We start from the raw sequence: 12,221 nt of genomic DNA on the forward strand, positions 1-12,221 counted from the left end.
CCAGAAGCAGGTTGCGGGACAATTTCAAAGCATCCTCCCCGCACGGATTTGACCGAACGACAATGAATGGTCTTTACAGAGACAGAACTACTGACTCCTGCTATTGCAGAGTTTGTCTCTGCCTTGTCAAGCTTTTGCATTTCTTGGTACTGCGTGAGGATCTCACAGAGTTTTCTCAGACCATGTTGCCAAATAACAGAGTCTTCTGGCAGCACGCGGCCTAGAGCTAAACCACTGAGTGCCAGTGTTCAGCTTCAGCTGATCTCTGGGAGCAACTTCACAAGACAATTGCTTTGAGTTTTCTAGAGCGCCTCCTATGGGGCACCCCAAGAAACTCTCTGGGATAAGTAGTGACGACTCCTTTGCACACTCACATTTTACATGGACTCACAATTTTAACTACTTCAGGGCTTCTGTGCACTTGATCTCACTGCAGCAGGATGGTCCACATTCTCCATTAACGCCGCCAGGGTCTCCCTCATCCTGGGGACATTTTCAGGGATCTTATTTAATTGGAGATTTATTTTGTCAGCAGCTCCTAAGCATGGCTTGTTCCCCAGGCTAGTGTGTTGCCCCCGAGCTGTCCTCTCTACTCATCTATCCCAACCAGTCATGGAAGCATCTTCTATTCAGCGTCAACTGAACTCTGAGCAAGCAAAACAAAAGAGGCAATGGCTGGAAGGTTCACAATTGCTCAAACTCTGCAATCTCTCTGGGCAACCCTCTAGACAATCGTTCTTCTCCTGTCAAGCCATTACAGAAAGGGGGAAAACATATGATATGATAAGTGATTTATAACGTGCCTGTACACAAGTGTTTCTAGGCGTGAAAAGAAAAGGGAGGGGAGGCAGAGGGAGGATAAAACATACGATCTTACAAGGTCTTGTGTCATTCAGATTGTGCAAGTGTGAACGCACAAGTGCAGGGGGTGGGGAGAGGGTAATTGCTGGGGGAGGTAAGGGGACGTGCAATATGGGCAGCTTTGCTCTGAGTGTGTGCAGTCAGGGCAGCTTTGCTCTGAGTGTGTGCAGTCAGGGCAGCTTTGCTCTGATTGTGTGCAGTCAGGGCAGCGCGGCTCTGGGCAAGTGCAGGGAGGCAGAGGACTGAGGGGTTGCAGAACATCCCCTAAGTGTACAGTAGGCTTGGAGACAGTGCAAGGGCTACTGGATCCCAAGAGACTGTGAGGGTAACCAGGCTGCCAGTCAGCGCAGCCGACAGGTTGGTCAGCAGGGAAGAGAGAGAGAGAGAGAAAGCAGAAGCGAAAAGGAAGGTCTTGCGCTGCTTCCAAAACTTCAGGTGGTCTGGCTGAAGTTTGAGTGGGGCAGGGGGGTCATTCAAGGTGGAGGCAACAGCAGAGGAAAGAGATATACCCCACACACTCTTCCTGGAGAATCATCTGAGCCCAAGAGAGTTGGAGGTGGCTGAGTGAAGGACACAAGAAGGAAGGTGTTTAGGAAGAGAGAGTTGGATGCAGTACGGTCCCCGGCCCTGATGGCCTTGTGGATGATGCAGAGGGTCTTGAACCTGATCCTTGCAGCCACCCGGAGCCAGAGGATACATTTCAGGGCTGGAGAGATACAGTCCCTGGGCTGGAGGACAAGGACAAGTCTTGCAGTCCTGTTCTGGATTAGTTACAGAGGGCCGAGAGTATAGGAAGGCAGATTGAGAAAGAAGCTGTTGCAGTAGTCCAGCAAGACAGAACCAGGGCTCTGGATACAGTGACCTTCTGGGGGAAGGTTAGAAAAGGAAGAATACCTTTGAGGAGGTGCAGCTGGTCGTGGGATTTCTTGGAAATGTCTTTGATGTGAGAGAAAGAGAGGGTGGAGTCGAAGGTGACAGCAATTTTTTTTTCCTCACAGGAAGTTGAAGAAAGAGGGCCCAAGGAGGGTGGCAAGAGTGAGAGAGGGAAAGCAGGTGCCAGGGTCCCAGTTAGAAGGATCTCAGTCTTACTGGCATTAAGGCACAGATTGTTGGAGGCACACCATTCCTGAATCACAGATAAACAGTCAGGAATGAGCACGCGAGGAGAGGAGGCTGAGGGGAGCCTGAAGGAGAACTGAATTTCATCTGCAAAACACTGAAAGTTAGAGAAGAAGGTAGAGATCTGGTGGGCCAAAGGGGCCTAGTAGACATTGAAGAGCCAGAGTGAGAGGTAAGAGCCCCAGGGAACACCACATGTGGAGAGAAAGGAACCAAATTGGATCTGGGACAGTCAGTCCTGGAGGAAGGAGGTCAACCAAGCCAGGGCCTGATCCCTGATGCCCAGGTTCTCACAGAGATGTTTGATCAGGATGTCATGATTGACCATGTCAGAGGCAGAGGAAATATCAAGGAGGATGAGGAGAGAAGGAAGGCTGGAATCAAGATTAGAGAGCAGATCTTCACAGGTGTTCGGGAGAGCAGTTTCCATGCCTCTGGCAGCTCTGAAGCCAGACTGGTGGTCATGGAGACAACCAACAGATTCAGTGTGGAGAGTAAGCTGGGAGATGGCCAGCTTTTCCAGGAGTTTGCCCAGGAAAGGAGTGATAGAGATCGGGCGATATTTTGCTAGACAGGAAGGATGGGCAGATGGATATTTCAGGAGGGGGTGCACAAGGGAGTGCTTGAGGGTAGGGGGGAAGGTTCCAGTGGCAAAATAATGATTGCAGAAATCATCCAGGCGTGGAGCGAGTTTGTCAATGTGGTCCTTGATGGTTCTGGAGGATTAGGGGAACACCTGCTTGGACAATACCTTCAGAGATTGGACTTGTCTAGCAACATTGTCAGGAGTGATCAGAGAGAAAGAGGAGAAAGGAGGAGGAGAGTGAGAGGTGTCCAGAAGGGTGCCAAGAGAGGTAGAGGGAGAGGAAGACGAGAGAGAGGACAGGATGTCCTGAGTTTTAAAGGTAAAGTGAGAAGCCAGAGACATCAGATGGCTTGGGAGGGAACAGGAGAGGTGGAGACTGCAGAAAGATTGTCCAGCTCCTTGCAGATTTTAAAGAGCTCAGCCGAGTTGTTGGAGGCCGCAGAGACGCAGGCTGCTTGGATGTGGGCTCTCTTTTTGGACAGGACTGAGAGTCTGTATTGTCTTTGGGGCAGGCAGCAGGTCAGTTTGTCAGAATGCCCTCCAATTCTTCTCATCCACCCTACACTTCCATTTCATGGTGACAAGTGAAGAGTCATAGCAAGAGTTACACTTGGAGGTAGGCTTCAGATGGATTCTCATGACAGGGACAACAACATCAACAGTGTTTGAGATAGAAAGATGCAGGTTAGAGAGGGCTGTGATAGAGTGTGAGTCAGCCGCAGGTGTTAGAGGATCAGAGAAAGCAGCAGCAAAGGCCTCCACTGACACGCGCTTCTTAGGCTGAATGACCAAGGCCCTCATTACAACCCTGGCGTTAAGGGGTTAACGGCACCGTAAAAGGTGGCGGCGCTGTTAACCCCTTAACGCCTGATTACGAGGTCCCTTTGCGGGTTGGAGATTTTAACGCCTGCTTTTAGCAGGCGTTAAAAACCAACCCGCAAAGGGACCTTGGTACTAAGTACGGTGCCGCAATTTGCGGCACCGTACTTAGCGCCTTCCCCATTTCCATTGAGCCCTATGGGGCAAAAATGGGAATGGGGAAGGGCCATGGCGGCATGGGGAATTACCGCCCCGCCAACCTCGGAATGGGGCGGTAATTCCCCATTCCGCCATGGCGGAGTCAGTAAGTTACCGGCATGGACCATGGTGCTATACGGACCATGGTCAAACGCCAGTGTCGTAATGAGGGCCCAAGAATGTAGCTGGTAAATGTAATTTAGACTTGAGCCATCCCCAAAGGGGCAGACCAACCCAAACTGCTATGTCACCTTCCCTTTGTTACATTTACACCAAGTGGGACGGGTATGCCCAGGTGTGGGTCTGCACCTGCTGGGCCTAGAGACCCAAGCTACAGCACACCAATGATGCCCAACAAGGCTGAAAGATGTCTGGGGTTGCTTGTGGTCTCATGCAGAAGGGATGGGGCGGGGCCAAGCCTGATTTCCATTGGGTCTTTCCCCTTTCTGTAATGGCTTGGCAGGGACAAATGATGGTCTGGAGGGTTGCCCTAATGAACTGCTTCCCTAGGCCTCGAGCTCAGACATGACCCTTCTGTGTCTTGTGCATAGCCCTGTGCCTGTTCTAAACTGAGACAGGGAATGGCAGGAAATGTTCTTGCAGTTTTGAATGCATCCCTTTGGTAGATGTGGAACACGCGCAGAAAGGCAAGAAAGCGGACATCTCAGTAGCCACCTTCCAGTAATTGATCACAGGACTAAAAATCAAATGTTCTAATCTATGATGAGTAGATTCAGAAGTCTATTTCAGAACCCAGGCCAAGTGCACGTTGTGCATTCCTCCATACCATGGGGCACGTGCAAGTGGGCAGACTGCTTTGCCTGTGTTTTCTAAGTGCAATAACCATTGATCTTTGAACTTGGTTCTTTTATTGATTCTTCGCTGACCTGCTCAAGTCGGAGCAGCACTGTCAACGTAACTTCACCCCCCTCAGTGACTTAAAATCAGACTGATGGAATACTATCCGAATATAATTCCCACTGACATTAGGAAACAGCTGTAAATGTTCATGGTTAACTGAGGACCTCACCCATACCTGTCCTTCCCTCCTCAGCTCATTCGACGCCCCGGATGCCAGCCAGTACCTTGCCCTCCAATGCATCAGGTATGTTCTTTGGTATAATTATGGCATTTGAATGAATTGATAAGTGGAACTATTGTACAGAAGGCTTTTCAGGGGTAGGTGGTATGCGTATTAGCGTGTAGTTCAGCCAGTGTGCATGGGTAAACGGGTCCCCCAGCTTCCTTTACCTCTCGCATACTCCTTCAACTGCCCTCCACTCTCGGACCCTCCCCCCCCCGCGCTTCTTAACCAGTTAAGTGCCAAGGACGAGTGTGCATAGACTTGCATTATATCCCGGCAGTTAACCATAACAATTCCACACAAGAACTTCTTTCCCCATGATGGCATGCAGCATAGGGCAGCGCAGTGCAATATAACAGGAACCTGTCATGCGACTCGTGCTGGACGACACCTCTAGGCACATGATTAGGGGTCCTGAAGGGGTTTCCCACCCATCCCACACACGGTTGGGTATCAGAGCAGATGCGCCTGGCCTTGAGCTGCTGGATAACATCAGATAAGGCCTTCTAGAGGGTGGCCATATGCAGCGGTCAGCCGCTCCCCCTGAGCACGACTTCCCTCGGCTGTGGGACTCTCTGAATTCACAGTGGGATTTTTATTTATTTATTGAGTGATTTAAATTGCGCCGAAAGCCCACAGGCATCGGGCCGCAAACATGGAGACAAGGTCCAACAAATATGTATGACACAGGACACAGGACAATGGCCTGGCAGGAGGACTCAGTCAGTGCATTCACTTGAATAAGTGCGTCTTGAAGTGTTTTCCAAAAACGATATGGATGGATCCATGGTGATCCCGAAAGATATTCCTAACCAACCTATATTTCCCTGCCCTCTACTGCGATAAAAGGGTTAAGGTTGATGGAGGTATATTGGATAAAATAGCCCGTGCCATTCCTTAAAAGGATATTGCAAGTCACTGAGGAGTTGGCAGGAAACCTGTAGTCCACACCAATCAAAACTGATCACAGGCTAAACTCACTTCTCTCACACAATCCTGCTAGACTATAAAAGGCATTGGCAGTGCACAGGCAGTGTGGGAGTCAGGAGTTACAGGACGAAGTTTGAGTGCATCGAGGAGATAAAGGAGAGGAGAGAGCACTGAGAGAAGGCGGAGGAGACAGAGTGCAGAGGTGAGGTCAAAGCAGGAGGAGGAGAGGGGGGGGCGAGAGGAATGGAGACAAAAGAGAGAGAGTAAGGAAGAGCAAAGAAGATGTGGTGGAGCACAGCAGGGGGAAGTCAGGGGAGGAGATGCATGTTAAAGTTCATATGAGGGAAGAAGAAAGAAGGAACAGCCAGTAAGGACCTCATAAGATTTGAGGAGCTGCTGAGATTCATAGCACGGTGGGGATAATGGCTTAGACTATTGGCACAGTTGAGGGAGGCCCAGGAGGGGAGTAGAGCCAATCCCCTTGGCTCCCATCAATGTTGCCCTTTCCCAGCATAAAACCACCAGAAGAGCTAAGGGCACTTGGAAGTAAGAAGATGAAAGACACAGAAAAAGCAAAGAAAAAGTGGGACACCAGAACCCCAGAGGCTGTGAGTGTGTCACCCGGGAGGTGGCTTGTCACAAAGGGTGCGGTGGGAGAATTAGACATTGCACTACTCGAAGGATGTTTGGAGAAAAGCAATTTATGGAGCACTCAGAGCCTGACTTGGTTGGCTGTAACTCAAAAAAACCTCTTTCTGAATTTCAAGTTGATCTCAAGTCTTCTGTTGATCAATTGATCCTGACGGGTATTAGTGGTGGAGTGGGGGAGGCAGATGCGAACCCCGCAGTGTTGATCGGTGCAATCCACCCTTGTCCTGGACGCCAACGCGATTCGACCCGCTTTGCGACACTTTGGGGATCTATCTGGAGGGGAGAGCCCAAGGATCAATCAGTTGAACATCAACACCATGAGTCGTTGGCCGCTGTCGTGCTGATGTGGCGCGAGTGATAGAGCTGGAGATGTGAGCAGTGGTATTGAGGCTGTGTGCCTAGAAATTGCTGTTATACACAACAGAAAATAATGACAACAGATGGAACAAGCATTTGCGAAGCCAGTAGGTCTGGCCTTGCAACTTGTCTTTGCCAACGCTTTGTTTTACAAACCAGCACATTGTTAATGACCAACCATGACCTCAAGGGCTCCGTTAAGCTAAACGGACCTGGTGAATCGATCCACCAGTGGGAACTTATCTTGACTACATTATATCTGTACCAAGAGCCCCTCTATTCTAACTTCCTATATGTCCTTCATGACCTTCTCAAATGACATTGAGGTATCGGTGTAGGAACAATATAGGATGGGGGACATATCACTCCACTTTCCAGAGTCGGTGGGGGTTCGATAATGACTTACCCCCTTCACTTTGCTGAGCAAAGGATGCAGGGCAATAGGGCTTGCCGGGCTTTCTTTATTAAATTGCTGTCTCAAAGACAAGGGCGAATGGACGAGTTAAAATCAGCTTCTGCAGCCATTGAGATACAAAGGCGGTCCACCTTCAGCCAATTAGCAGATATCCAACAGTCAGTGAGAAGCACAAAGGAGAGGTCTTTGGAGTTGGCAAATTCACCCCTTGCTGCCCATTTTCTTCATTTGGGGCGTGGCCTCAATATCCATAATGTTAATGTTCGACTACAGTGGCGGCTCTCAATAGTATGAGATAAACTAGCAGCTGGAAGCAAACATTTATATAAAATTGTCATTACAAATTGCACAATGTTGGAATAATCGTCAATTCTGAGAGTGATCATAAAATTCTGGGATACTGTTTCCCTTCAATAAATATAATAATAAACATTGGGCCTCATTATGAGTCCGGCGGTAGCCGTGCCGGTAAAAACGGCATGGCTGCCGCCGGAGTCATTTTTTTCCCGGCACCCGGCAATGGGGATTTACCGGGGCATTATGGCCCCGGCAGTCCTGGTAATTGCCCATTGCCGGGCGCCGGAAAATACCCCTCATTCCATTCGAGTCCCATTGGACTCAATGGGAATGGGGAGGATGGATGCACCGGCACCATTCATGAATGATCCCCTCTGACCTCGAATGCCTGCATGCAGCCAAAAAGAACATGTTTTCTTAACTTGGTATTGCCCTGAACCAATCCCCCCTCCAAGACCCAGCCGTTAATGACACACATGCACCCACACACCGACACACACACACAAACACCTCTCAATCATTCACACAGCATCGACCAGAACACTTACCCAGATAAACACATTCATATTCATATACATTGACACCATTCATATACACATTCACACCATTCATATGTACACATGCATATTCAGATACACACATTGACACCATTTATATACACATTCAGATACATTCATATGTACATGCACACCATTCACACAAGCAGTCACACACCCGTATGGCTTTCATTTATTCACACAGCACCCAGCAGAACAGTTACTCACACAAACACACACATTCAGGGTCTGACTGCAAGCTCTGTGTAAAATAATAAAAGTGTCATTCCGTCATGGAATGTCACTTTTCTTATTTGCTCTATTCTGATCTATGTTACTAAGCACAGAATAAGTAGAAAATACGAAAAGTGTCTTCCCATCACACACAGAGCTCAGAATCAGGTCCTCGTATACACCTCCACACCATTCACCATTCACACAGTCTGGATGCTTGTGAAGTCTAGACACAGAAACTGAAACTCAAATTGCTATTTAACCGGAAGCCAGTGAAGGCGAGCCAGACACCTTGAAACATTGGCAGAGGAAGAAGACAAAAGAAGATTCTGACAGCAGAGTGCAGGATAGGTCGCAGGGGATGAAGAGCTTAGCAACACCCCCAAATAAAGAAAAGCAATAAGCCATAAGGAAGACCCCATAGAACAATGGTTTGCAACAAACATTCAGCAGAAGCACAGGTTAGCAAGTGGCAGATTTTAAAGAAAGATGAACATGGCAAGAGTGAACTACAACAGTGATCTGGGCTTGTGGTGAAAACGAGGACACATAAAGAAAACCAAGACTGCGTGAATGATGACCAATAGGAGGGTAGAGAGGAGAAAAAGGGATCAGAGAAAGGGAGCAGATCGAGGGAGAGACAGGGAAGAATACCATTTCTGGGGTTGTTTGGGTTAAGACAAAGAAAGCAAGAAAGCATCCAAGACTTGACCAGAGAGGCAAGAAGGGAGATGCTGATGAGTAGTGGGATCAGTGAAGGCGTAAACGATAAGCAAGGTCTGCGCGTTATCAGGATAAAGATGGAGCTGACAATTCTGTTCTGAGATTAAAGAGTGCAAAGATGACGTCTAGAGCTTAAATACGAATGGATCTAAAGCCAAACCCCTCGGAACACTGTATGGAAGTGAGTAGAGTGGTGACAAAGTGACCTTATAAGAGATCACAAAAGAACTATTGGAAAGATAAGAAGAAAACCACTGGAGAGCAGTAAGCCAGAGAGAGAAGAAGAGAGTGCAAGGTCAGACGATCACCTGTGTCGAACACAGCACGGAGATCGAGTAAGACCAAGATCAGAGAGAGTTTAAGATGACGGGCGTGAGGGACCCAAAGCAGTAGCATTTGAAAGGCCAGGATGCACACGAGATTGGTTGGAAGGAATTCCATTGTGAATGTTAAGATGAGAGCTAAGTTGAGAATCTGCTAAACGGTCAAGCAATTTGGAGAAGGATAAAGGAAAGTGACCAGATACTAACGAAAGATTGAAAAGAGTAGGTAGGACAGGAGCGAAGACACGGAAGACATATTTAATTAAGGAAGCAGGAAGGGGTCAGAAAGAGCAGTTACAGGGTGGGAATGCGCAATAGAGGTGATAACGTCACACTCAGACATAGGGCTTAAAGAAGAAAGAGGTAACATCTGTGGAAGGGAAGTGATTAGGTAAAGATTATATGTAGAGGTAGAAAAGATCAGAGGACAGGACAAGAGGTTGGACTACTGGAACTGGAACACGTGTTTTCACCACAGGCTGATTCCATGTTTGCCTTTTAAGTGTGGTATTTTCACTGCCACTGATGTTGCCAGTTTTTTTAATGGGGGAGTTCCATCTCTGCCCCAATCTAACCCACCATCTCACCCTGCCACTCACGGCGCCCAAACCTCTACCACAAACAGAATTTAAAAAAAAAATGTTTTAATGTCTTATTGGTTAAACCATTTAAACCTTTAACATTTTTCCATATTCATTTTAAGTTTCAGTCTCATCTCCTCAGATGAAAGATCGTTATTTAATGATCTAGTAAATTGTTCTCCTTGGCCATTTAAGCAGAAACGAAGTATGAGCTCATTTACTTCCCTCGCTCTCCAAGTCCTTCCTCCTCCAGTCCCAATTTCACGGAATCCACACATTTTAGAGCGTCTTTTGTTCTGCCAACCTTTTCAACTGTCAATAGTCTCTCCCAATATTCCTCCTCCGTTTCTGGTGAAATTCTGAGAGTATATCTCCCCGTTGCCTTCTGGCGATTCAGTGCTAGGGCGCGGGCAGGTTAGCATAACGTGTCTAATAGATTCTAGTTGATCTTTGTTTTCACAGTGTCTGCAATATGCTTCCGATTTTTCTAATTGCTTTCTCCTCCATTTGACCTCTCTAGAGTTGCAGATATTTAATCTGCATCTCAATAGAAGGTCTCGGTAGTGGCTGGATGGAAACTTCTTTAGGTATGGTGGGAGAATGTTCAATGCTTTTTGTTCCCATATGATGTTATGGCACTGGTTTCTTGCCCGTTTCATTTCTTGAGTTTCTTCCCAGTCTTTTTCCTGGATGGTTCTTTTTGCTTTGTTCGGGTTGTATTTCAGGGTATCCTCAGAGATGATAAACTGTTCTAGAATGACTTTGCATTTCATTTTCCAGCGTTGGAGTATCGTATATCTGAGTAATGGCCCTGTCTGGGCTAATATTTCATATGGTTGAGGTGGTTTGTCGAGAACGCATTTGCGGTAGAGCGATAGAGTTCTCCACAACACTATCGATGCCAGAGATTGGAGCCTTAATTCAGATCTTATAAGCTCAATCGGCAGTGAGTTTGGGAGGCATAGGATTTTCTGCCAGAAGTAGGCCTCGCAGACGTTCCCTACTTCCCAGCTCAGGGCTAGTAAAGCCTGCCCTCCATACGTGATTACAGCTGACACCTTTTGTTTGTCAAAAGTTACAATGGGTGTCAGGGAGAACTTTCCATACCTCCGATTTATTGTCAGACCTTGAGTCTTTAGCTTTTCCCGCACCAAAGTATAGTGGCCTTCTTCATTACAGTTTTTGTTTATCCTTAGACCAAGATACAATGTTGCGTTCACCACTTCCAGTTTTTCTTTCTCTAACCGCCAGGCATGATGATTTTCGTTACCACGGCTGGACTTCATTATTAAGATCATGGATTTCTTGATGTTAATTTTCATATCATTGGACCTCATTACACGGATGGCGGTAGGGGATTACCGGCACCGGTAAGGGCACCGGTGCCGGTAATCCCCTACCGCCATACTACGAGGTCCCTCAGCAGGTCCTGTTCTTAACGTGTGGTCAGACCACACATTAAGGAAGGGACCTGCTGAGGGACTCCAGAGCAAATAACGGTACTGCTTATAGCGGTACCGTTATTTGCTCCTTCCCCCTTCCCATTGAGCCCTATGGGGGCTCAAATGGGAATGGGGAAGTGACATGGTGAATGGGGAATTACCGCCCCCTCCAACCTTGGAATGTGGCGGTAAGTCCGCCATTCACCATGGTGGACTCGGTACGGTACCGGCGGCAACCATGGCGCTCATAGCGCCATGGTTACCGCCTACCGTGTAATGAGGGCCATTGGCCCTCATTACGACCCTGGCGGAATTCACGGTGCTAAATGCACCGCGGAGCATGGCGGAAAGCCGCCGATAGCGCCATGGGGGTTGGCGGATTTACCACCCCATGCCGACCTTGGCGGAGCGGTAAATCCCCAATCCCCATTTTACCCTTCCCCATTCCCATTCTTGCCCCATAGGGTATAATGGGAGTGGGGAAGGAGTTAATTACGCCGCCGTAAAGTACGGCGGCGTAATTAACAACGAGGTCCCTTAGCGCCATGGTTTTCTCCGCCCGGTAAAACCAGGCGGAGAAAACCTCCATGGCGCTAAGGGAACTCGTAGTAGGGCGGACGGGTCCGCCGCGATTACCGCTGGCGGTATCCCACTCCGCCAGGGTCGTAATGAGGGCCATTGTCTTTTAGGTACTTATTAAAGACCTCAATCCTTCACTGTAGCCCGATGAGCGTTTGGTCTGCGAATACCACATCGTCAGCATACAGCATCCATGGCACTTCAGTCCCATTGATCTTAGGGGCAAATGCACGGGTCTGTTCTTGCGGGGTCTTCATATCCGCCATGTGTATAACAAAGAGGAAGGAAGCCAAGGCACATCCCTGCTTGATTCCATGGGATGTTCCGATCTTTCTGGTCACCCCTCCATTTGCTGTGGTTTGGACCTGTATCGTGGTGTCAGTGTACAGGGCTTGGATGGCTTTGAAAAGGTACTTCAGGCATCCCCATTTTTCCATCTTTTGCCACAGGCGTTCCCTGTTTATCCCATCGAACGCCTGTTCGAGA

General features: G+C 48.2%; 1 protein-coding gene across 4 annotated transcripts in view; it reads left to right on the forward strand.

Moving 5' to 3' along the window:
- LOC138473324 (deleted in malignant brain tumors 1 protein-like) overlaps positions 1-12,221 on the forward strand; it is a 633,955-nt gene that overhangs the window by 445,959 nt on the left and 175,775 nt on the right. For all 4 annotated transcript variants that reach the window (XM_069611990.1, XM_069611993.1, XM_069611992.1 and 1 more), the window contains one exon: positions 4,638-4,688. In XM_069611990.1, coding sequence (XP_069468091.1) covers positions 4,638-4,688 — 51 coding nt within the window. The remainder of the gene's footprint in view (positions 1-4,637; positions 4,689-12,221) is intronic.

This window comes from Ambystoma mexicanum, chromosome 8, assembly GCF_040938575.1.
Source record: "Ambystoma mexicanum isolate Mex_15411 chromosome 8, UKY_AmexF1_1, whole genome shotgun sequence".
Lineage (NCBI taxonomy): Eukaryota > Metazoa > Chordata > Amphibia > Caudata > Ambystomatidae > Ambystoma > Ambystoma mexicanum.